Raw genomic sequence first — 27,677 nt, 5'->3', positions numbered from 1 at the left:
TAGAATGTTAGCCTTGAGAAAGTCCAAGGACAGTGTTCAAGCCCTGCGCCCAAGCCCAGGACTGGCAAAATATAAATAAATAAATAAATAAATAAATAAATAAATAAATAAATAAAATATATACTCCTTCATTATCTTATAACTTAATATTAGTTTAATCATAGAATAGTTCTTGATTTTTTTTTTTGCCAGTCCTTGGGCTTTAACTCAGGACCTTGGCACTGTCCTTGTACACTTTTGCTCAAGGCTAGCACTCTACCACTTGAGCCACATCACCACCTCCAGCCTTTTCTGTGTGTGTGAGGTACTGAGGAGTCAAATCCAGGGCTTCCTAAATGATAGGCTAGCACTCTGCCACTAGGCTACAGTTCTGGCTCTAATGCTGCATTTTAATAATTATATTGCTGGAATCTTGGAGAATAAGTAATAGTCTGAGGATAAATATTTCAAACTTTTCAAGTCAGGCTTCATCCCAATTATGAAAACATTAATTTAAATGGGAATCTGCTACCTAACTCAGCCCTATAAACTAGAGAAGCATAGGAACATGAGTCTCTTAAAATATTTAAAAAATTATAAATAGACTAATTTTGTTTCATGGGACTGCATTATTCAATAAGAATGTAAGTGAAAGAAAATTATACTTTAGATATGTAGGGAGTCTTGCTAATCTCATAATTTTAATATTTTTTCATTTAAATATCAGGGAATTTGAGTTTCATATATACACACACACATATATGTAGAAAATACATGTGTTACATACATACACAAAAATATAGCTGATCTATTCTTACTTCTTAAAAATATTCCACTAAGCTTCTCATAATAATGTGTTCCTGTGGGAAAATATTCTTCTTAGATATTGGGGTGGTATGATGAGAGAGACTTACAAAGTGAAGTTACAACTTCCTGTGTACAGGTCTCACATTCATAAAGGATGCTAAATATTCTATTACTAATGACATGTGAAAGCTAAAGCAAATCTTATGGCTTCCATATTGTTTTATTTTTCCTCTGTATCTTCTAAAACAAGGAATGAAAAACACCTTCAAAAGGGAGTGTAGTAAACATGAATCCATACCTTTCCCTAACATAAGCTTTTGAAATATTTTTAGGATTACCTATATTCAGAACATTTGAAAAGTTCCAAAGTACAGAACTTCCAAGAGTAAATTATAAAATATTCTCTATCTTAAGTATATTTAGTGTACTTACCACTTTCATACAGCAACGTAGCAATGACATATAGGAATTATGTTTCTGGTTTAGCAAGTTTTGTTCTAATGATTGAACTGGTTAATTTTGCGTTACTTTTTAATGGTTTCATAGGCAACCATTGCACTCCTTGATTATAGTAGCCTTGTGTATTTTTCAGATTTCTGAGGTACTATAGTTGTTACAAATGGGAATATTATATCTAATCATAGTTATATTTCATACACAAAGCTTTAAATTTAGACAATATATTTCAAGCAAATCCCACAGCTAATTTTTATCTATCTCCTTGTCAAATAATCTGTGTAAGGTATACATGAAAATAAAAATCTTATTTAAGAAAATTTAAGAAATTCTTATTCAAGAAATGTATATTCAGTGTAGAAAATGTAAGAATGAAGACAGTGTTTCTAAGAATTCCATTTGGTTACATTTGTTTTTACTTTGTTTTATCATCTGTACTATGACATCTTTAATATTTAAATTATAATGTGGAATTTGGCTCTTATGGCTCCTACTAAAACACTTTATGAATAAAAGCATTACTTTTTTGTAGTTTTGCAAGTCTGGGGGCTTGAACTCAGGGCATGAGCACTGTCCTTGGGCCTTCTTGAAGGCTAGCGCTCTACCACTTGAACCACAGCACCACTTCCTGCTTTTCTATGTATGTGGTAATGAGGAATCGAATCTGGTCTTCGTGCATGCTAGGCAAGCACTTTAGAGTATGCCAAACTCCTAAATGCACTGCTTTCTTAAAAAAAATGACTTTCTATATAGAATTGGTAAGTGAACAGAATAAGTTTTAGTGTGTCTAATTTCAAAATACTAACCTTTTTCTTGTCACTTAAACCATTTACAAGAGATAATAAAGCATATGGATATATTCAAAATTGTCAAAATAGTAAATAAATGAGGTAATATGATGTTTTTTAAGTTGAACAATATAAAAATATCTGTGTTGAGTAGAACTAGGGATATTTCAAAGGGATCTATAATGTTATGTTATAAATACATATTGGTGTCTGCAGCATAGTCATAAATATCTTCATGAGTAAATAATAGCATCTTTTAAAGAAATTATATGTACTAAAAATCTCAGTTATACTAACAATGAATTTTACATAGCTTACTTATGAAAAGGAAAAATAAACTCTTTGAGAAGTAAAATGATGAAGATCTCAAGGCACTTGAAATGTCAAAGCTCACAGATGAAAGGTTATCTAAAATCGGGTGTCAGTAGCAGTACAGAAATAGTTTCACAACTCAGCAGAGTTGATTCAAAGCATGGAAGTTTGGAATGTCAATCTTTTTCCTAGGGATGTTACAGCAAAATAAGTAGTACTGGAAGTGAGAATAATTTGAAATCAAAGGAGAAAGCTGTTCCTGTAATTACGAATTTCATATTGTAAATTGTACATCACAAATTCTAAAAAGTTACTTTTAGCTACTCAGGAGGCTTAGATCTGAGTCTCAGGGTTCAAAGTCAGCCTAGATAGGAAAGTTGCTTTTATCTCCAATTATTCGGCAAAAATCCAAAAGTGTAGCTGTGGCAAAAATAATAGAGCATTAGCTTTTATTAAGAAAGCTCAAAGACCATGCCAAGTCCCTGAATTCCAGAATCAAGGCTGACACACAAAAATGTAAAATAATTAATGAATTAATTTATCAATTGTCAAACAATGTTGTCATGGTGGAGAATATGACACAGCAAAGTAGAACCTCTAAGCCTTGTCAAACCTTTATTTAAATGAAAATCCAGGTATAGAGTAATGATTTTGAGCTCTTTATTTACTCATGGTGTATTTCCAAAAAGTATCCCAATTTACCACACTATAGTTCCACAAATTGTTTCTAATGACCCATGAATGCACAATGAACAATTTTTAAAGTATATAATATAATATCACATCATAGTAGGGCAAAATCAACCACACATACATTTGTGAATGCTCTTTTTATTTGGCCAGTCCTGGGCCTTGAGCTCAGGGGCTGGGCACTGTCCTTGGGCTTTCTCAAGGCTAGAGCTCTATCACTTGAGCCACAGCACCATTTCTGGCTTTTTTTCTTTGTATGTGGTACCTACGAATTGAACCCAGGTCCTTGTGTATACTAGGCATGCACTCTACCACTAGGCCAAACTCCCAGCCCCTCATGAATGGTCTTTTAAAAGATGAAAATTAATTAGTTTCTAACATCCAAAATATCAAAAATTATATTTTCTATAATTGTAAATATGTACAGTCTTAAGTGATAATAGGGATGGTGATGATAATGAGGTTGATGATGATGATAGTGTTTAAAATTATTCTATGGATATTAGTTAATACTGCTCTGTATAAAAATATAGGTGATCAATTTTCTGATATTCCAGCTATTTCACAAGTCTTTCAATGAATATTTGTATTTGACTGAGAACTTAAGAATGTTTTAGTTTGAATAATTTTCTGCACACGCAAACACACATATACACACACAAATGCATTCTTTTTTTTAGCCCTTAACATTATTTGACAAAGTTTGTAAGGGAAAGTTTTAATGTTTGTTCCTTGTGTGTTTCTAATTAGGAAAATAATAACCTGCTTTCCTTTTTTTCCAGTTATAAAGTAGAAGAAGAATGTTGAATTTTAAATGAGTATGTCACGTTACTTAAATTTTATCTTTGCTCATTGGTCCTGACACAGTTCATAACTAATCACACCTTTCAATAAGTCACTTGGAGATTTACTTTAACGGAGGAAAAGTAATTCATTTCTTCTAATTTTTAATTTCTGTACATTCTTTGTCAGAGGTAATTTGTCTCTTTTAAATGCTAAGTTTGAGACTGAAGTAGAATTGGCAATATGATGACCAGTTTTAGTGCTGTATACAATGGGAAAACCTCACCATGTAAAACCATTAAATAAACCTTTCTTAGATTTCAGTTCATACTTGTCACTGAAGCCTCATGTTCAGGATTATCTACCAGGTGGCTGAAATTAAATCAAGTTACATTAATTAGGAAATATATGAGCTTGTGCATTAAGTTTGTAGCAGTTTCTAATGAAAATTCAAAAGTTTCAGAAAGTTTAATTTTATTAGTCTATTTCCTCTCCTTGTTTTCAGAAACATATCTATCCACTTATGGATATTTTTATTCATTAACACATACACATTTTATATTTACAAAAGTAATTCATGTCTAGAGCATAATAGTTACAACTTAATATGTCACTATGAAAATCTGTAATCCTCTCAAATTCATTGTGGCAACTTTCAAAATTTGAGTACACGTGAAAACTCCATAATGAGCTCAAGGACTTAGACACTAATCTACAAAATAATCCCTATAGTATTTCACTCTTTGTACCCAACTCTTACATGTAATTCCATTAATACTATAAATAGAAATTTCTGGTTCTCTGTATCAGCTCATTTTATTCTATTCCCATATTAGATTATATTTAAAATTTTTAATTTATTTGTATTTATTCTTCCATTTGGACCCTGATTTTAGAAATAGACACACACATATATATATATACATATGTATAAATGCTATCCAAATAGCAATATCACTTGAAATACCTGCAATAATAATTTAATAAAGTAATAGTTTAATAAAATTACATAGACCATCTAAAATCACATGTAATTTTGTAAACCAATGTCATGGCAACCCACAATGACTATGAATATAGAAGATCCCAGGACATTATGATCATTCCATGGCTTTAGGAGATGGAAAAGGTGTTTCCACCTTGACAGAAGTAGTATTTTACTTCCATGTATATGGGTTTTATAGAATGGAACAACAAAAACATTGATGCATTAATGTTGAACAGATGCTATAATGTAAAAATCTCTAGTTCAAATCAGAGCCATAGTAAAAGCCTTAGAAGAGAAGTATGAATGTTTGACCTAGGGAATCAAGATATAATTTAAAATAATCCGTTGTGAATTTATTCATTAAAATTCAACTTTGGGGAAGAGATTGATGGACATTCCCACTGTTGAGACATAACGGTGGCACTACTTGTAAGACATACACAGATGAAGAAAGAAAAAAAGAAGCGGATGATGTTACATAGAGAGAGACATTAAAGAGGAGAGAAAGCTGGAGGGAACACTAACCATATTAGGCTTGGATGGGCAACAGCGCACAGGGAAGAAGCCCTCCCACAGCCGCATTCGCAGCAACTGAAAAGCAAACAAGAGAGCCCAAAATAAGGAAGAGATCCTACTCCCCTGAGTATAGAATAACCACATACGGATTTACTCAGGTGTCTGTTTATGCTTTCCTAAAGCAAAAAATACTTAAATGCATGCAATCATTTTTCCCACACCGCCTTACACTTAAGTAGCATGCTTTAGACTAAGAAATAAAGAGATACAGTATTCATTACTTTCATTTTACTTAAAATGAGCACCCAAGAGAAGTTGTTCTAATCCAACGTGTTCTAAATGTTTGCAATTGATATTGACACATACAAAAATGGATATGACCATTTAGATGCTCTCTTAGAAATTCCTTCAGAACTTAAATTTGAAAGACTTTCTAAATAGCTGTAGAGAGACATGTTTCATGTCTAGCATGGAATTTTAGAGTTAGAAAACTTTACTCATTTGACTCACTAATTTCTTAAGGTCAGCAATTTAAATATGCAGATTTAAAAAATAAAACCCCAAATATGTAAATAGATAGATAGATCTATAGCTGTACAGAAAAGCAAAAATAAATTGTTAAATAAAATGCACTTTATTGACCAAATCCATGTGAATCTATAATAGAATATGGTATAGAGGTTACTTAGTGCATTAATTTTCATTTATTTTTTATGAATAACATTTATAGTGACTTCAAGAGAGTTATAATGTTAGCTCAGTAACAATATAATACACCAGCAGGTCAGGCATTTGGTTAAAATCTGTCTGTTTGAACCTTAGATGATATATATCTGTTGAATTTTTATCAGATTAGGAAAATAAAATGATGTATAAATATCCAGTAAATATTTAAATGTTAAGGAAGACGGATAAGAATTTACAGATCAAATTCTAATAGATCTTTTTCAGAGAAAAAGTAGATATTGATTCATATCTTTTTAAACTCTTTGTAGAACTGATGTTGTTTTAAAGGCTAATTTTCTGAGGATTTGATTGTCACTAAAATAGAATTATAATAGGCAAACCAGAAACTATGATATTGATTTTTCAATTTGACTATTTGTGATAGTGTTTTAAGAATGTGTGAAGCAATTATTTTCCCTGCATTTTCACTATATTTTCAAGTCATAATTAAATTAAAATAATGAAATTTTTTAAGAATAGGCCAAATACCTTTAAAATGCTTTGGTATATTTTAATATATTTCTATTTACATTTATTCCATTCATGTAATAAATAATTACTACATTTTCCTTAGGTCTTCTTTCCTACCAGTTTGGGCTTTCACTTACAACTCAGATTAGCGGCAGCATTTGAGCCATGGTTTAATCCCAGTCTTAGTGACATAGTTATGCTTACTATGCATTACTTGTAACTTTTTAAAACCAGTTAAGGTATAGAGATTAACTGTGACAAAGACAGTATGGCCTATAAATTTAGTACGTTTCATTTGGCCATTTGAATCTTTTGCCCTTCTTCCTTAAAATATGTTAGTTCTTTGGGACTAGGAGTTTGGCCTAGTGGTAGAGTGCTTGCCTAGCATGCATGAAGTGGAGCTGTGACTCTAGTGGTAGAGTGGTAGCCTTGAGATAGCTCACGACAGTGCTCAGGCTCTGAGTTCAAGCCCCAGGACTGGAAAAAAACTGTTAGTTCCTTGAAATGAATGGGATTCCATAATATCTTGCCTTTAAGTTACAATTTTAGGAATGCCAAAGTTTTAGTCTAATTACCATTTGTTAGCACAATTACCAAACTCACTGATATTTACTAGTACAGGAAGTTTGTATAACAGTGTTAGTTGTGTGTCTGAATTCTTGATATATAAATAATTATAACAGAATTCTGTTTAAACAGAATTGCATTTTGGGGAGTCACAGGTTCACTGAGGTAGGGCATAATCTACCCACTAAGAATTGTGTCCTACTTCTTCAGTCTTCTATTGCTCAGAAATAAGGCATTAATGATTCTAAATACAATAAGAACAATAGACTTATTTCTCTTAAAATATAAGCAGTGTGTTATAAATTAGTACACACAAACAAACATATATACATATGCATTTCACTATAACACAATCTACAAATTTTAAGCCTGAAGGATCAAAGTTATTATTGTTTAGAATTCTACTGTACTTTTAAATCACATTTAAATTGAAAACTTGGTACCATGAAAAAATCAAATACTTAAACTTCTATTTTTTTCTGAATGACTATTTTAGAACTGATACTTTTTTTGGACTTGTTTAATGTGGCCTGAATAAATCACTTTAAATAACTTGAATAATCTCTTTGAGCTTAAATTGTCAGTTATACCATAGTGATAATAATAGATATCATTCCCTTAGGTTTATGTGAAAATGCAGAAGGTATGTATTTTACCTACCAGTGTCTAGCACATCATATATTTGGGGAAAATAGAGATAAAGTATAAGTATTAATAATATACTCAACATGATTGAAGAGACATCCCTCATACAAGAAGCATTTATTTTCCTGATCTATATGGCATTAGTACACTAAATATTTCATTATTATAATTAAATAATTACTTGCAGACTAATTTACATAACTATGTAATGCTGAGTGAAATTTTAAAAATCATTTCCAAAAAGAATATTTTCTAAGAACTTAGGAGTAAAAGCATCTTGTGCTTTAATATTTTGCACAGGGAATTAAAACAGGTCCTCTGCTTTGATTGTATGAAGTAGACTAATAATACCCCCAAAACAACTCTTCCACAATAAATTCTGTAGACACTGTCAGAGTCCCATCATAGCACTAGATGTATTAAAAAGTCCTGGTTTTTACCTAAAACAAAGACTCAGGTGAGCACAGGTTGAAAAGGCTCACAAGCACTAGAGATCACTGAGCCACTGAAACCAAAGTATGCTAGACATAGCAGCCAATCTAGTTTCAGTGAGCTATGGTTCAGTATAGGTACTCCACTCCCATCACCTTTTTTACATATAGAAGTCAATTCACACAGCTCTAAGGAGGTCAGTATTATCTAAGTTTAAAATAGGTTATCTTTGGGGGATTATAAGCAGAAAATAACCTATTTTTTTCTGTTCTAACAAGATATATTGATTTGTCTTTCAAAAGATGGGACTATGATAGCACTTTAGCTTTCCAGAGCCAAAGTTCCAAATGGAACTTCATTCAAGCCTTACAGAAAGTTGCTCAATATATGTATGCAGTATATCGATATACGTAAGCTTTTCTTTCTCCTGGGGAGACCAGATGACTATATCTCTAGGGAAGAGATGCTCCAGATACTAAACTAGATAAGATTCAGCATGGATGAATGATGCCTTATATACCTGAGTAAATGGTCATATAAATGATTTAGGAAATAATAGGATGCCACTGGATATATGAGAGAAACAAAGGAAAGGAATATTCAGAAAAAAAGTACATTTGTTAGGTAGAAAATACTTTCACTTTACTTGTGAGAAGAAAGTAGAGGAGGAGAAGCAAACCTTCCACAAGAAAAGAAGAGAAGGAGAAAAAAAGGAAAGGAAAGGAAAGGAAGGAAGGAAGAGGAGGAGGAGGAGGAGGAACAACTGTTACTAAAAGACACTGTTTCTCTATTTTAAATGCAATAATAATGCTCACTGGTAGTAGGCGCTGGAGAAAACAGAAAGGTCTACTGCCTTACATGAGACAGATGACAGTAAAAAGTATCATCACATTTCTATAAAACAATACAGGGTCTCTTCCCTGATTTGCAATGGTAGAACATAATTTTTTAAACAGCCAGATGATTCAAAAACAGTCCCCATACAGTAGGTTTGTGTAGATACTATGAGTTTTCATGTATTAATAAAATAATGACATGCTCTCTGATTTTCCTTCTTGCTTCTCAACTGCTGCAGCAAACCAAAGCTACCAATCTGACAGGCAGTCATGAAGGTAAACAATCAATGCACTGTGCTGCTAAATTACGATGCTTAGTAATAGAAAATTTTAATAAAGAACTATTTTCAGCCAGCTAACAGTAATATATGCTTCAAAACACAATATAAAGAAAAATAAAGGCATTACTAAAGATATGCCTTTGACTAATATAGTCATTGATGCAAACGAAATACTAATACCACATAGGGTAGTTTTGAAGAATGGCTTAATAATGCACAGGAAGCTCTTTGTATTACCCAAGGAAAACAGTCAGCACTTGAAAATATTTTAACTCATTTTAGTAAAATCACTATAGGGCAAAGAATAGGCAATAAATGTAAACATAGATAGATCAGCTGTTATTTTTTTTCAATAAAATATATGTATAAAGTGTGTGAAATAAGGAAAATTATGGTATTATACTTTTGTTAGAAATTAGACAAAAATCAGGTTCCTTTTGCTAGAATGATATGTTTATGAGAAGATGGTAAGATTTTCAATTTTCTCCAATTCCAAATTTTTCACTGATTTTACTTTCTATTTTTAAAGCAAATTAACAAAGAGAATTGCCACTCACAAAGGATATTGAGGCATATCACTACCCATTTTTATTTCTGTAATTTTAAATTATGAAAAGAATTTAAATGTGTAAATACTATTCACACAGAAAGAAGTTGGAAAATATTTATTCATAATTAATGCTACCATTGCTAAGAAAACAACTTTGGACCACTTTTATTTACTATTTTCTCTTGTTTGATTGGTTGTTTTGGTATTACCAGGATTTAAACTCAGAGCCTTGCATTTACTACTGCACCACATCTCCAGACTTTTTCTGCTGTTTACTTTTTGTCTGCTCCTGATTGACACTGACATACTGTAGATTTCCTGTTCTAGCTGAGATGACAGATTTCCACAACCATACTCACCTTTTTTTCTTTTGAGTTGAAGTCTTTCAAACTTTCTTTTGAGTCTTTCAAAGCAACTGACGCATCTCAATCATTTTCTGTCTGGGCTGGCCTCAAAGTTCAGACCTCTCTTTCTCCCAAATAAGAATTGGCCCATAAGTATATGTCTACCTCCTGATGTAGCTATATCAAGAAGGCAACCATTTGCTAATTGAAAAGGAGCTGTGGCTATGAAAGCATTTGACCATCATAATGGCTTTGGATGTCATATTAGAAATGGAATTCTATTGTTCATAAATCACCTTGAATGTGGTTTTGAGCAGCCCAAATAGTGAAAATAAATTATTTTCTATTAATTATTTTTGCACCCTTACATTTATTAATCACTCCTATTAAAATTGTATCAATTAGAAGTGATTTCTTGACAAAGCCATGCTAAAGCTCAAGATACCTTATGTTAAATATAAAAGAGAAAGGTTTAAAAAAGGGGAAAATGCATAACAAACACATATGTAGGTCAAAATTCTATTCCTTAGTTAATATATTTCTGATATAAAAGGGCCTTTTGAGAAAATCAATGCTAATTTGTTATAAAGAAGCCTTCTTCTGTTCCTCTTTTACCTTCTCCTTTCCTTCCTCCCTTTTCATCATCCTGCTCCCTTCTTCCTGATATTTTTTTTAAATTGTAGTACCTTACAAAAATACAGCCAAGAGGCCCGGGAGTTTGGCCTAGTGGTTAAAGTGCTTGCCTAGCATGCATGAAGACCCGGGTTCGATTCCTCGGTACCACATACATAGAAAAAAGCCGGAAGTGGTGCTGAGGCTCAAGTGGTAGAGCTCTAGCCTTGAGAAAGTCCAAGGACAGTGCTCAGGCCCTGAGCTCAAACCCAGGACTGGCAAAAAAAAAAAATACAGCCAAGAATCTACTGTCAGGAGAACAAGATGATTGGGAGGGGGACAGGGGACACAAACATGAGAGGAGGTGTGAATGTGTGAGAAGTGATGTACACTCAGTGTGGGGAATGTAACTGAGACCCCTCTATACATTAGAATTTTTAAAAAGAATCTAATGTATAATCTACAAAATTGAGGAAAGCACAGGGAGCAGTGGATAGACCAGGGATGAATGAGAATGTTGAAAGGTTTGGTGAGGACACACTGTATATCATAAACTGCTTTGTTAAATGGCAACTCCATTGTACATCTACACAGAGATCAAAGCAAAACAAATCCTAACCAGAAAAGGAAAACTCAATCCCAATTGGGTGAGAAAAGGAATGTCACATCAACAATAAGCAGTATGATGTATATGAACAACCAACCCAATTATATAAAAATATAAGAGATGGCATTTTGTGTGTGTGTGTCATGGGGTTTGACCTCATCCTGGGCGTTGTCCCTGAGCTCTTCAAAGTTACCTCCCTACCCTTGAGCTAAGCCCTACTTCCCGTTTTCTAGAGGATAACTGGAAATAAGAGTCTCAGGTTATTTTGTGCCTGGACTGGCTTTGAATCTTTATCCTCAGATCTCAGCATCCTGAGTAGCGAGGATTACGGGCCTGAACCACCATGCCCCGCAGTGATGCCATTTTTTTTTTTTATGTTCCAGAACAACACAAATGAGAAAATTATTAGGAGAAGATACTAGGGCTCAATATGTGCGTATGATCATGTAAAATGATGCTTGTCTAAATGAAATGCAAGAGATGGTAACAACGTTTTTATTGCACTGATTTCTGTTCTTTGTTTCTTTTTTAAACCTTTCTTTTTTGTTTCATTTGTTTATTCTCTTTTGGGCCTTTGGAAAAAAATCTGCTTATCTAATTTGTGAAGAGGAAAGGGAAGCACAGAAATGGGTGGAACAAAGGATGAGCCAATTAATCAGGGAAATCCATTCGACACTATTTTGGAAAGGAACTATATAACTTGGGCAGGAGACAGGAAAGAAAAAAAAAATGGGAGAAAATGAGAGTGACATGACAACATTGAAAACCCACTAGCACATCGGGCAGGAATTTGGCCTAGTGGTAGAGTGCTTGCCTAGCATGCAGGAAGACCCAGGTTCATTTCCTTTGTACCACATACATAGAAAAAAGCCGGAACTGGTGCTGAGGCTCAACTGGGAGAGCTCTAGCCTTGAGAAAGTCCAAGGGCAGTGCTTAGTCCCTGAGCTCAAGCTCACGACTGGCCAAAAAACAAAAACAAAACAAATAAACGAAAATCACTAGTACAAAGATGCTCATTGCAGCACTGGATATGGAACCACCCAAATGTCCCTCAGTTGATGATTGGATCAACAAGATGTGTTATTTATACACAATGGAATTCTATGCTGCCATCAGAAAGAAAGACATCACTCCATTTGTACGGAAAAAATCATATTAAGTGAAGTAAGGCAGACCCAAAGGAACATAGGCTCAATGTTCTCCCTCATTTGTAATAATTATTATAAACCTTGGACTCTTAGCAGAGGATTACAATAGCTCAAAACCTAGATACATAAGGCCCTATAGGATGATACTAAATGAAAGGACCTCCAGGATATGGAAACAAGAGCTATATAATATGTGATTGTTGTTCTTAATGTACTATGTTATTTCTCATCTCTTTTGTTGTCCCTTGATTATCTCATATTGGTACAGTATCTTGCCTTGTTATCTGGTATACTATATGTATATACATATATATATATATGTTTATTTGTTTATTTGAAATAGGAAAGGGAAGGGGGAAAACACGATGAGGGGGTGGGGAACAAAAGCATGAGAAGGGGTATCAATGTGTAAGAAATAATGCACCTTCTATCTGGCCAAGATAATTGTAACCTCTCTATTAATTACAATATATATATATATATGCAAAAAAGTTTTAAAAAAGGAAATATACTCCCCTTACCTGACTTATGAAACTGTTATACCGCCATACACCACATTTACAGTAATATTTTTCAAAAAAAAAGCCTTCCAAAAAACCTCAAGACTTTGTCTATACACATTGGGATACTACATTGGTTATATATAATACTTTTACTTTTTATTTTATGTTTTTTACTGCTTACTATAAGGCATATCATTCCTTACTGAGAAATGCTTACTACAGTCTTTATATTATTTTAGGCACTGTCTAACAACAATTGCCTTATCTGACTGAGCATAAGCCCCTGGTGGATTGGACCTGTGAGAAGGTCCAATGTGGCAAACTGGTGTTCATTCTTCTTTTCTCCTTGAGGTTCTAACTGTAACTTCTATCAAAATGATTAAGTTTAAATTGTGTTTCAATATTCATCAGAAAGCCCAGAGTTCTGAAGCTTGAAGAGAAGTGGCCTTTGAATAATGCAAGGTTGAAGAAGCAGGGTGTGGGCACTGATCAGTGCCTTTACAGGCCTCAGAGCATTTTTCCACTTTGCTAACCACCAACTGTTTTCATCTTTTCTCTTTGTCCTTCAATCTCTCATTCTGTGCCTCTGTCCTGAGAGATTATATGTTTTCATTGCGGAACCCTGGTATAGATATTTCTTTTCTTATTACTGCTTAGCACTCAGATGTTTTCAAATCTGATTATTTCACGAGACTCACAGAACATCTAAATATCCTTATAAAACATTAAAATATGCCTTAAAATATTCACTTATCCAATCTCCATTATATTATTTAAATTGAAAATGATTGAGATAAAATACATGATAAACACAAAGGCTCTTGATTGCAAACCCACATTTTTTGATGAGAGAATATTCAGAGGGAAAGCAGTTTAGAGCCAGACTGGGCAAAACATTAGAGATCCCAATCTCAACCAACAAGCCCAGCAAGAGAGGTCCATATCTATGATAGCAGTTCTGAGACTGGCATTGGTACTAAGATCATAGTCTCAGGCTAATCCAGGCAAAAACACTACATTATCTGAAAAATAACCAAAGCAAATTGTTCCTGAAGGCATAGCTCAAGTAATAGTTTGCTTCCTTGTAAAGCAAGAACCTGGAATTCAAACATCCAGTATCATAAAAAACAATTAAATAAATGGAAATATATATGTCTGTTCTACATGCAGCTATCTCTGCCTTGAAAGAAAAGACAACACACACACACACACACACACACACACACACATACAAATTCATTTTATGGCTTGGATCAGGATTTCTATTTTCTACTGTGAAAATGGTAATCAAGACTTAAGGATATAAAAGTAAATAAAAGCAAAAGTTCTTGAGACACAAAAGACCCAAAATGTGCATATGTTTTATGTGTACAGATACATCTGCCTGTATATATTCATATGTTTATGTACATATATATGTATATACTTCAATTGCTTTTTTTGTTCCAAAGCTATATGGTAAATGAGAATTCTGAGTATGAATCTAATTAAAAATTGTTTTGAAAAACTCAGTTAATTTTCCTCATTAATTCTACAAGGTAAGGAAACACATTTGATACAATTTGCTTAGTGAAGTAGATTGGAACTGAGAATGAATTGCTTCAATAAGTCTCCTTTCATCAACTTTTGCTGTGGTGGCACAAACTAGCATGCTCACTGATATCAAACATTTATCAAGAGGCTATGCTCTATGCTTGAGGAATAGAGAAGTTATAGCACAATAGCTTTCCCACACACATCTCATGATGTTTCCAAACTCAGTCACTAATATTAACCAGTAAGAGATTTTCTTTTTACCAAATGAACATAAAATATATCCAAACTTTACTGGAAAGCAAAGAAATGAAAATACCTTCATTATGTGACACAAAATCCTTTTTTACTTCCCAAACCTTTTTTAATAAATTCAATAGATTTTGTAGGTTCAGACTATTGTTATAATAGGTATTTAATAAATACTTATATTGAATGATGAGTTTTATATTAATCTTAAAGGAATTTACCTAATGAATACAAACGGGAAGATTTATAATTAGCATTTTAATTGTCTTCATATTAGTAAAAACTTCCAAAGTACCTGTAGGCACTTTAGAACAATTTGTTCTCTGCTAAGTGCTTTAAATAATTCACCTGTAATTTATTTACTATGTTAATTTGTATTTTCAACAAATGAAAAGTATCTTTTGTAAATAAATAATTTTTTACTTATCTTCTTTCATTTAATATAAGGTACTGACCTTTTGTTTCCTTTTATGATACTTTTGTACTCCTATATTTCAATACTAGCAACCTGGGTTTTCCAAGAAACATAAGTAACAACCTGTTATTTATGTTTAGCTTCCTCAAGATTCCCTTCATGAAGCAGAAACTTACACACAGTTACTTACATAAAGCAATGTTCAATTTTTTTTTATCCCAGACTCATCTGAAGTGAACTTTAGAAAAGTGCCACATTTGGTGACATATTAGCCCTTTCTGTTTACTTTCTAAAGATCCGTACTATATCAGAATCTATGCATACATTCTATGTAAATCACACATATGTTAATTAAATATAAAAAGTTAAAGTCAATGTTAATAAAAGTAGACATAGTATATTCTTAGCTCATTTCACAAATAAGTTAAAAATTCTGGAATATCTGGACAGGATATCAGTTGCTATTCAGCAATAGGTAGAAAATATGGATAGTTAATCACAGGATTCTGAACTCTTATCTGTTGAGAAACAAGACTATTTTAACCACAGTTCCACTGCAACTAGTATAATGAAAGGAGGAAAATAACCACATTAAGAAATAATTTTCTGGGCTAGGAATGTGGATTAGTGGTAGAGTGCTTGCCTTGCATGCCTGAAGCCTTGCGTTTGATTACTCAGTATGACATTAACATAAAAAGTCAGATGTGATGCTGTGGCTTAAGTGCTAGAGAACTAGACTTGAGAGAAAAGAAGCTCAGGGATAGTGCCCAGGCTCTGAGTTCAAGCCCCAGAACTGGCAAAAACACATTTTCTATTTTAATCTTAAGCAGGACAACACAATATACCTACACATTTCTCACTACTTGAGCATTCACTCTGAATTTTAAAGAGGTTCATTTCATTGGTTCATTGTAGAATAGATGTTCTTGCTTTAGGATGCTCAAATTTGTCATTTACAGTATCTATCAAACTGATGGCATAATATTGGGATCCATTATCTATTATTCACTTAGGAGCTAGGAGATCTATAACTTTCACAGTGGCTAAAAAACAGAAAAAAACTCCATAAAAATTGGGATAAAGGTATAAATATTTAAATTTTTTAAGTATATCACCAATGACTCATAGGATAAACATAAGATGTACTATGAATCATATAGGCATAGTTCCATCTGAAATTATAATGAAAGACAAATAACGTTAAACACAGTCATTTTCTACAAAAATAAAATAGTTTTGTTGTGCAGGATGGTTCTAGCGACTTTGGGGAAAAATAAGAAACTGAACTTGAGCCTGCTCAAGGAAAAAAAAGTTCATGAGATACCATCTCAACCAATGTCTGTAAGCAGTGCCATGGATCTATCATCCTAGCTAGAGCAGAAGATCCATGTCTGGTCACTTTCATCCTCACAAATATGTACGGGCTTACATAGGAAAATTGTACCTGCATCTGTCCCACATATACAATGAAAGATTACCTGGTCAGTAATCAATATAAAAGTATCTGGAGTTTTGGTTCCAGTGGGAGAGAGCCTGCTTTTAAGTGTGAGGCCCTGAGGTCAATCACAAGCACTACCAGAAGTAATAATAACAAAAATCATATTCTATAAATATATTTTGGGAGGAGGAGAGAACAATGAAGAAAATGACATGGATCACAATGCATTGCATTCACAAATTGTGTTGTTGAAGGGCAGCTTCTTTGTGCAACTAAAAGATAAGAAAAGACATTGAATAAAATATGCTGTACATATGCATATGAAAATTGACTTCTTTCCTTAGCATGCAGCTAAGGAGGTCTGAAGGGACAAACATGAAGCTGCCTAATAGCACAGCAGTGTGATGGAAAATAGGACTAAGGAGTCACAGGAAGCTACATGGGCATCTTCCTCTCTATGTCTCCTGCATCCTGAATCATGGGCTATGTTTTCCCTTGACCCTCAAGGTGAAGATCACAATTACCATTTCTATACAGTGATTTCATTCAGGTGCAAATCATCCTATGAGGGATTCTCATGCCAATTTCTTCTCAGCTTATCCCAATACTCACAAACTACAGAAAACCAAACAGCCTCTGCAGCAAACATAGGACTTAACAGATTTCTTAGAATTTGCCCTCCCTCTCAATCCTTTACAGGGTTAAGGACCACACAGAAGAAGCCATATTTTCTAGGATGCCCTGTTTCAGTTTGCTCAGTTTAAATTTTTCCATGCCAATATCCTCCAATCATAGCACACCTAAAGAACTCCTCCTATCCAGTATAAACCTTTCCTGATATCCTATCTTAGATCCTCTGCCAAATGCAAATTATTTTGCAGATTCCTTCTTAGAGAAAGCTCTGAAAAAAAAATCTTGTGTTTGTGTTCATTTTTGTGATTCCAATGCACTTCCAGACAAGAAATGATCTTTATTAGCTCAGCTAAGAAAAAAAATACATACATCCATCTTTTTAATTAATCATATTTTTATGTTTATTCTGGGCCAGTACTAATAAATATATACCACATTCTGATCTGGTACTTTATTTTATCTTCCCCCCCCCCTTGCCAGGGACAGGATGTCCATAATAAATACATATACCTATTTTTTATTTCTAAAGTTTAAAGTTACAATGAAATTCTGTCATTTCAACTTTTCCTCTCACCTAACTATGATCTATGGCTGATGCCTCTTAGAAGCAAAGTATACAATTTTTATGGTGAGCTTGTTTGTGCTCAGCTATTTAAGTTTTAATCTATTTTAAGAAAATCAAAGATTCCCAAAAAAGATAAATCTAAAAAACTGTGATGCTACTTTTGCTACCTTAAAAATGATTATAAATACAGATATGACAAAAATATGTTTTAAAAATATATTTGTTGGCCAGGCACCAGTGGCTCTTATTTCTAGCTACTCAAGATACTACGATCTAAGCCAGCTTAGACAAAAATGACTTTGAGATTATGATCTCTAATTAGCCACCAAAAAGCCAGAATTAGAGCAATGGCTCAAGTTGTAGAGCACTAGCCTTAAGCACAAAATGTCATGGACAGTACCCAGACCCTATGCAAGTCCTATATACAAACACACACACATGCATGCACATACACACGCAACACAGAGATAGAGTCCTAACATAATTGTTTCAATGGGAAGATACTAAAAGAATATCAATTAAAATGTTTGCATAGAAAATAAGTCAAAGTCATAATAATCATATAATTTCTGATTTCCTTAGTTTCAGCCTCATGAATATTGGTTTTGTATAAATGAATCATATCTACTAGCAATAAACCCTTATATGGACAAATCAGATGAATAGATCTCAATTTAACTATTTCACTTTTGTATAATAAAAGTAATTGTGGACATATAATAAACATTCTAAAATCCAAGGTATTGTGCCTTTTCTTACTGCCTGTAAGAATATTGTGAGGATAATTAAAAGGAAAGTGAAGAGATACAGTTTACCAATAATCCATTAAAATCCTACTAATATGTCTTGTCTACTGTTATTATTTGTTGCAATCTTAAAATCACATGGTCCAAAAAAAAAAATCAGATGGTCCAGTATTGAGTATGGCATTCAAGCTACTATTTCACAATCATAGAAATGAAATTTGTACAGTGTCACTATTTTAATAAATTATGCAAATATGTAACACAGTCATTAAAGTAGCATATGATTACTTTACACATATAATTTTATATAACTGTATGCTTATATGGTTATTTGCATAAATAAATATACTTACATTGAACATATATATTTAGGATAAAATACAATTCCCAACTCTTCACTTGGTCCAATACAAGAAAATATTTTGCTATGATTTTAAATATAATATACTATTGGTACATGTGAGATATGTTAGTATAATGACAATGATTTCTGGCCTCATCATAGGCTCATAGCAATACAGCCTGTTAACCATCAACTAAAACTCCAGAAAGCATGAAATAAAATATATCTTTCCAATTTGAAAGTGTTTTCCTTAAGCATGTTCCATGTGGCATAAAAGCTAATTAACATATCAGGTAAATATTGTTATACTATTAAGTCAAGGATAAGACAAACTTATTTTCAATATTTACTTTTGGATATTTTTGTTGATTCTAATTTAAATAATTTAAATTTATAAATAAAATATGAACTAGAAAAAACTAAGTTAGGGGCCGGTAGAGTGGCATAGTTATAATATTCCTAGCATGCACAAAGCCCTAAGGCCAATTCCTCAGTATCCTATGCACAGAAAAAGCTGGAAGTGCTAGTGTGGCTCAAGTGGTAGAGTGCTAGCCTCAAGAAATCCCAGGGAGAACGCCAGGCCCTGAGTTCAAGCCCCAGGATTGGGTAAAAAAAAAAAAAAAAAAAAAGAAGCATAAGAAGAAGGTGGAGGAGGAGGAGGAGGAGGGGGAGGAGGAGAGAGAGGAGGAGGGGGAGAAGGAGGAGGGGGAGGAGGAGGAGGAAGAAAAGAAAGAAAAGAAAGAAGGAAGGGAGGGAGGAAAGGAAGAAAGGAAATAAAACAAACTCAATCATGCTAATTTTGTAAAAAATATGATGTTGCAAGAAGACTTGGATATATTAATGGAGAGCAGTAACATGACTTGATGATGTCAAAATGCCCGCATACTCATGTAATGCTATGGACTTGAACCTTAACTTCAAAAATATGTGGGAACCTAGCTAAAGCAGACCAGAAGCAGTATTCAAATGCTAACTGAATGTTATATTTGAAGTTAACAGAAAACCCTGAATGGACAGAGAATTGATGATATCTATTTCAAGACAAATGGTATACTGAGATGATCCCTGATCAACTTTTAAGCTGGGGATGTCGGAACAGGATTTCATAACTCCAGTAGTCAGTAGTGATGCAAACAAGCTAACCTATGCTAATTCCTCCCACATATTTCAGAATCTAGAATTTTGTTTTCCTGTTTTGTTTGGAATAAGTTTTAAAATTCTAAGATTTGAGCAAAAATACACTGGCCAACAAAAGAAGGACATTTACTATGTAGTAACTTATTATCCTACTTATGCAGGAAAGCAGAGGTTTGGAATACTTAGTTGAAATTGTTTGGGCTTTAGGAAACATCAGCTTGACACTGGTATAACAATTTCCAAATAGAAGAGAAGTGATCACTTTAGCACACAACTAGATGTATATTTGAATCTTTGGAATTGAACAAATTTGTAAAAAAATAAAGTGCGATATTGATTGCAATATACATCACTAAGAGGTTCCTATTATAAGCATGCAAGCATTACAAATGGAAAAATTGGCTTACTATATATTTGCACTTTCAAAATTTTCCTGTAATTATGGTCACTATCTCCTATATGTAAATATTAATTTAATGGTGACATAAGAACAATGTTAATTCTGAGAATTTGTGAAAACTGTTCCTTGTCTAAAGGGGATTGAATAAAATACTCGGCACAAGAAAGCACTTGACTACATTTAACATTCCTTCTCATTTTTAAAACTTGTTTGTTCTTGCATTGTAAACACTCTAATGATCATTCATACAAAAGAGAACTGGAGCAGTTAAAATACCAATGCTGAAGACTCAATATGGCCCTTATGACAGGAAGACATGGGGCTGGAAGAAGAGTCAAGGATTTGACTCATTTTCCAAAACAAGGGGGGAATGAAGAGACCCCTTTCTAGATTTCCCTTTAAAATATATAGACCCCTGGAGACCTCTCTTCCTATAGGCATTTCTCATCTTCATGATATCAGAGCTCCCATTACAAGAGCAGCTTAACCAGGTGGAGTTACCAGAGCTCCTTCCCCACCTTACCCCTTTCCCCTGCCAGGGAACTCCCTACCTTTCCTTTGTTACCCGAGCAGTGCTCTAGAAGCCCATCCAAATGATAGGTCATCTCAAACAGCAAAGGTGTCATTGGCCGCCCCAGACATCACTCAAGTATGTTGAGATTCCATTGGCCACTTGTGTATGGCCAAGCCCAGCCACATGGCTGGTGGCCTGTGAGATTAGACTGGGTCACTCTCTCACTCACATCTTAGAGATGGCCCTGACCAGTCAAATGATTCTCAATGCTAGGTGCGGAATTAAATTCTAACTTCAAAAAAACAAAAAACAAACAAACAAAAACTTGCTTGTTCAAATCTTTGTGATATAATTGCATGTTATGATTACACATTTGTATTTATAGCCTTTGTCCATATTTTGAAACCAATATCTATTGATAATAGAGTGAAAGTATCAAAACATCAAGTTTCTATATTAAATCATCAATGTTATTTATTAGCGTTTATTTTTAATTGATATTTATTGCTGCATACTTATTGGAACCTAAAAATCCCGAACCATGATATTTAATAAACAGAATCGGAATGCCATTCTTTGACTCTCAGGAAGCTGGGAGTGGTCCCAAGATTCTGCCCTAAGTGTGAGTTAATCAGAATCCAAACTTCATTGGACGTTGGAGTTAGGTAAAGGCTTATACAAATTGTGGTTGTTATCTACTTACTTCCACTCCCTAAGATAAGGAAGTCACTCATCCTAGGATTTATTCACTTGCCTGTGTCTGCAACTTCAAAGAGAGTGCTACCTTACCTCCTGTGTGTACTCCCTTGTCTGATAATTAATAAGACCCTGTTAATGGGACCTTGGGCTGTCTGTTGCTGACAAGAGCCACAGGCCCCCTTGGTGCCTGAAAATCAGTTCCATGGCCCAGTTTCCATAGCTATGTTGCTTCTGGTCCCAGCAGGATAAGGTGCTTGTGGAGGTTTGCAACCCATACTGTTACTTCAATTACTTCATTGAAATCTCACCATAGATGAACGTTGGTAAATTCTGTACAACTTATACAAATGGAATGAATGCTAACCAACACCTATTAAATTTGCTTCTTAAATCAAAGGAAATGTGCATATTAGTGGTAGAGTAACACAAAGATTCCTGTGAAGAACAGGCTATTGCTGCTCGAAATTGTCTCTCACACCACTGCCTTCCATGTTTTGCCTTGCCTTAGTGTGTCCATTTTATAAGAGCAGTTTTGGTTAATCTTGTGTTGTTACTGTATCTGACTTTGTTACCTGGTACACTGTATATACATTTATTTGTTTATTTGAAAGTGGGAAGGGAAGGGGGGAAAACAAGATGTTTGGGAGGGGATAGGGGAGAGAAACTGAGTCAAAGTCCAGAGAAAGGGTATCAATGTGTAAGAAGTAAGGCACCCACTACCTGACAAATGTAACTGTATCCCCACTATACATTATTCCAACAATAAAAAAGCACTTTATTTTTACCACAGTGGTAGAGTGCTAGCCTTGAGCACAAAAATCTCAAGAACATCTTGTTTTCCCCCCTTCCCTATCTGAATGAGGGGCTGGGGTGGGGGGAGGGAAATGGGGACCAAGACATGAGAAAGGGTGTCAATGTATGTGAAGTAATGCACCTTCTATCTGGCCAATATAATGTAGCCCTTCTATTAATTACAATAAAAAACATATGAACAAAAACTTTAGAGAGGAAGGAGATGCTAGAGCAGAAGAACTAGTTGTACATGTTGTTCTTAATTCATTCACTATAAATGTGCTTTTGTTAAGTCATGAAATTGATTTGCATAATAGATCCCTATCAAGTGATGTGGCTAATGACAGAATTGTGAGCAAAAATATAGAGAGAAATGAAGTCTCCTTTGACAATAAATTCTATTTACCTGGAAAAAAAATCTCAAGAACATAAATGCTCCCTGGTCTATCAGGCTATTCATTGTATATATTCAAATCTCAACAGCTAAAAAATATTCTGCTGTCTCTAGGGCTTTAGCTCAGTATGATAAAATTCTACCCACTGCTGGATAATCTTACACACTTGAAGTGCCATCTTTCTGGACCTGGTAAGCCTGAATAAGCTTTATACCATGAATCAGATTGCACCTCAATCTAGATCCATGTCAGATCAGGGGGCAGAGGTAATGTGTTTCCCTAATCATCTACAGTCATTGTCTTTAGTTCTGTATGAGCTTGATTCAAGATAGCCTTTTGAACTCCTTAAAATCCATGGTATCTTTGACCCTTTCTTAGCTATTCTCTAGTGTATACATATACGTATTTATGTGATATATATTTACACACACTGTGATATGTATATATGTATATACATATACATATGTTATGTGAGATAGGTAAATATAGAGAAGTGATAAATATTTATTCATTGCAACTGGAAAAAAGGAATTTGTGAATGCCAGTGCTACAAACTGAAATCAATAGTAGATGATGAAGAAATAAAGTCAAGAAAATTAACACAGTCAATAAATTCTGCCATGGAAACATTTAAGTAGGTCCAGCTATCTTTCTAATATAACTAGCTCTCAAAAACCCTACAAAAATCATAGGCCTGAAGTTCACTTTGAGGAAAACAATAAATGGTCATCTGAAGATATAATAAATTTCTGAAAATAATCTCAATAAATCAAGAAAATGTTTCTCCATGAGTTGTTCTTAACTTATTAACCTGATGATTCTTTTCATTCTGGGATGGAACAGGAATGGATAGTAGATGTAAGACATACCATATAACAAAATCTCAAGCCAAATGCAAGCCAAATAAGTAAATAAAATAAAAAATAAACTATGTTAGTTCCCTTACAATTTGCTATAGTCCCATTGTACTGCATTTAAAGAATGTGTTCATTGTAGCATTTTGAAATCTTTTTTAGTTAATTTAATTGTGGGATGATGTACAGAGGGCTTAGATACATACGCACAGTACTAAGTAGTTTCTTAAGACATTAAAAATACCACCAACAAAAATAAAGATTCCTTTCTGCCTGTGGAGAGAGTGCTGTCAATTCTTATTGAAAGCAAAGGGTTCACTGTCAGCACATGAGTTTACTGTGTAGCTGTTCCAGTCAAATCTGAGTTGACTTGCACAATAGGGAGTTAGTGTTATTGTTTTAATCATTCTGGGTCTAGGCTTCTGGCACTAGTCTTCCAAAATTATTCAAATTATCCAATTCTGTACCATTTACACTCTTATCTCCCCTTTCCCTCAGAAACACCAGTGAAAGCTCTGGTTTCCTGTTTCTTGTAGTGTTCCTTCTAATCTTGCCTGGCGTGCTGTGCCTCTGTTTCAAAGATCTTTGAGTGGTAATTAATTTTGTCTTTCTGAGCTTCTCAGTGTTTCCTCCTCTGGCCACATCTGAATGGCCAACTAAAAGAATGTATAACAGCCCAACAAATATTATCATCAGTATGTGTATCCCAACATGAAAACATGAATAGGAAGAAAAGATAACAGATCATGAGCAAATACACCACCAGTGAAGAGACTTCACTGCAATAACTGAAAACAACTGAAGCTGTTATACAACTTGCTGTTTAAACTTACAGTATTTAGTTGTTATAAGACAAGAGAATGATGTACATTAACTATTAAAAGCAAATACAGACCATAGGATGTTATGCATAAGGTCTTTTCACTGTGAGACTCAAACATGGCATAGTACAAAATAGATAAGCAAAAACTGACCAAAAAAGACAAGAAGAATATTGGAATAAGAGTACACTTTGTAGCACTAAAATTTGTACAGCTACTGGCAACACCTAAAACCAGTGCTTCCACATAGCATGACAAAGGTTTTGCCTATTTGAGTCTAAGTTGCCAATCTATTCAAAACATTTGTTTTGTGGTTCAAGCAAAGCCTTTCTGAACACAGATCTTTAACGTGACTTAGAGTTGGTTTTTAAAATCAAATGGAAAACTAAACTTCATTCCTCAGCAATAATCTAGCAGATAAGGGCAGAACAGAAGCCACGTTTTTGTCGTAAAAAGTTCTGCCTTTTGTCATAGCACATTGCTATTGATTCTTGTTGTGCTGAGTAACTGGCTCCTGGAAAAGCCTGTGTGATTATGGCCTCCAAGAGAAATGGAAGAATTCCCAGAAACCTAGCAAGTTCTTCTGCCAGAACGCAGCATCTTCCGGCACTTTGGCCTTCTCTCTATTTCAGACGGGGCTCAACATTATTAAGAAATGAAGCTTTGGGCAAATGAAATTTTGGACAGAATGCATATTTAATTCTTATAGGGTTATTTGTCTTTTGCTTTATGTTAAGAAATAATTACATTTTTAATTCTCTACTCAATTCATATATTTTTGTTGGTGCAAATCAATGAAATACTGATTGCCTGCCTTCTCCAATATCACAGAGATTTTCTCTGAAACATATGCCTCTGTATAACATCCTGAGAGGCACAGAGATGCTTACCAGTTTGATCTGTGAGACACTGCTGGTGGGATCTTTAATAGTGCTGAGCAGTTGAGCCAGTAATCCACAAAGGTTCAGCTTCTTAGGATGCTTTACTTCCCACTGTGGGCAATTAGATGCTACACTGTTCTTTGTCTTCCTGGAAATATTTTGCTCAGATACCCATTTGTCATTCATTAATAAATTATGACCTGCTCTCTAATTATTTTTGATTTAGAGCCTTTGAAGAAAAATGCATGTAATCATGAAGAAATAGATTGGATAACAACCCTTAGATATTAAATCAATATACTTGTCCGGATTTATTATGACATAGAGTCATATGTATTGTTAATTTATCAGCCATTGATGCATTCATTTTTTTGATACAGAATCTCATTAGACAGGCTGAACTGGCCACCACAAAATCAACATCTGCCTGCCTCAGCCTTGAGAATGTTGGTATTATAGGTGTGTGTCATCCTGTCCACCTGAGATTTACTTTTCATAAGCTGTTTTCAAAATTTAATACATATGTGATTACAAATATTTATAAACCATTATTTTTAAACAAACTAGTGCTGAATTGAAATGTTTTAATATTATGCATGAGAGAAGCTAAATATTTTGAGATGTTACTCCTACATTGAACATAATAAAGAGAGAAATGCAAGTGTTTCTAGTACTGTTACTTTAAAAATTGCTGCTTTGGTAACAGTACGCCCAAAGTGATTTTAGCATCAGCAGGTATTCATAACAAATAGCTGACAATATAAACTCAGAAAAGTTTCTAGATTTTATCTGATACTTACTGAAATAACTCATTACCACAACTCTTTTAACTTTCTGAGCTATCATCTTTAGTTTCAGAGAATGGGCAAAAATATTCAAATAGAAATTACCCACAGCTCGTCTTTAGTTCCTGTATTCATGAGTCACATTTTCAATTAGGTTATGTGGGAATGACTTGAAATTTTTCATCCATGAAGTAGTTGCTGATGGGCAGAAGATAGAAGATACAAAATGCCCTATTATTAGCGGTTTAAACTGTGGTATTAAATTAAATGACAAATACTGATTATGCTCTTCCAATACTTGTGTGGAAGGAGAGAGTGAATGTTTTGGCTATAAAGACTGGGAAGTCTTTATGAGAAAAGAATGATTTGTGTGGGTGTTGATATGTGGCCAACTACGGGTAAAGATATCCTCTTTCCTTAGATTGTTTCCATAGAACTGGCCCTCCTTTCACTCATCTCTTGGAATTCCTTCTACTCTGCCATTGTATAGTAATTTCTCTTAGTTAAATGGTCAGTGCTATGTTGAATGGATTTACTCTGTGAAGATGGTTAGAAATCTTGTCAGATCTTGTGTACCATTAACTCAGAAAGTGACTGACAAGGCCCCAAAAGTCCAAGCGCAATTTAAAAATAAAATGATCCTTTCCCTTTCAGCAATTAGAAGGTTGCATCCTGTTTTGCAGCTTTGTGGATCACTCCTTTTTAAATCTCTTTGCTAGGTCTTCCTCCTCCATGGAACCATTTAATGTCAGGATGTTCCTGGGATCTTCCCAATAGCTTTGCTTTTTAATGCTTTTCAATACTGGATTGTGCCAAAGCTTCCTTGAGTCATGAATCTCACATTGCATACCAGATACTATTTTCACACCTAGATCTATCAGTGTGTGAATTTTGTATTTATTTTCTTAATCTCCTAAAACTTCTTAGCGAGAAGATTTATGATTTTCTTTTGGATGGAAACATTTACAACTGAATAGAGCCAAGTTAAAGAAAAACATGGGGAGAATGCAAAAAAATGCAGTTTCAAGAGTCTTGAACATTAGGTTTACTGAGGTCCTTGCGCTGTCATTTGACATTTAGTGGAAGCTTGTACATAATGTGTGAATGTAAACTACACATACAGAAGGGTGGTTATATCAAATTATTTAGGGGAGACTTTTTAAATGCACAGAAAATAAGCAGCTTTAGTTGAATAAGGAATGGCCATGGAACTGGTGACATTTGGTGTGTGTAATTTTAGAACAAATACAATTTACCAGGTAGAGTGATAGGGAGAGTGTATGTATTACATTAACTTTATTGACAAGATTTCACTGATACCAATTTCTAAATAGCCTTTAACTCATATTGCTAATGTTACAAAAATTTTAAATGTTAATACCATTATCTTTAGCAGTGGACAATCAGGCACACATAAAAGTGCAATGATTGCCTTT

The 27,677-nt window shown here is 34.0% G+C and overlaps 1 protein-coding gene across 6 annotated transcripts in view; it reads right to left on the bottom strand.

The window, feature by feature from the left end:
- Positions 1–27,677, bottom strand: part of Epha5 (EPH receptor A5) — a 286,938-nt gene that overhangs the window by 52,770 nt on the left and 206,491 nt on the right. For 3 of the 6 annotated variants that reach the window (XM_090343502.1, XM_090343505.1, XM_090343507.1), the window contains one exon: positions 5,329–5,394. The exons of the other annotated variants lie outside the window; for them this stretch is intronic. In XM_090343502.1, coding sequence (XP_090199628.1) covers positions 5,329–5,394 — 66 coding nt within the window. The remainder of the gene's footprint in view (positions 1–5,328; positions 5,395–27,677) is intronic. 6 annotated transcript variants of the gene reach the window in all.

Source organism: Megascapheus bottae, chromosome 13, assembly GCF_031878675.1.
Source record: "Megascapheus bottae isolate mThoBot1 chromosome 13, mThoBot2.hap1, whole genome shotgun sequence".
In the NCBI taxonomy this organism is placed as follows: domain Eukaryota; kingdom Metazoa; phylum Chordata; class Mammalia; order Rodentia; family Geomyidae; genus Megascapheus; species Megascapheus bottae.
This window is presented reverse-complemented; position numbering and strand designations above follow the sequence as displayed.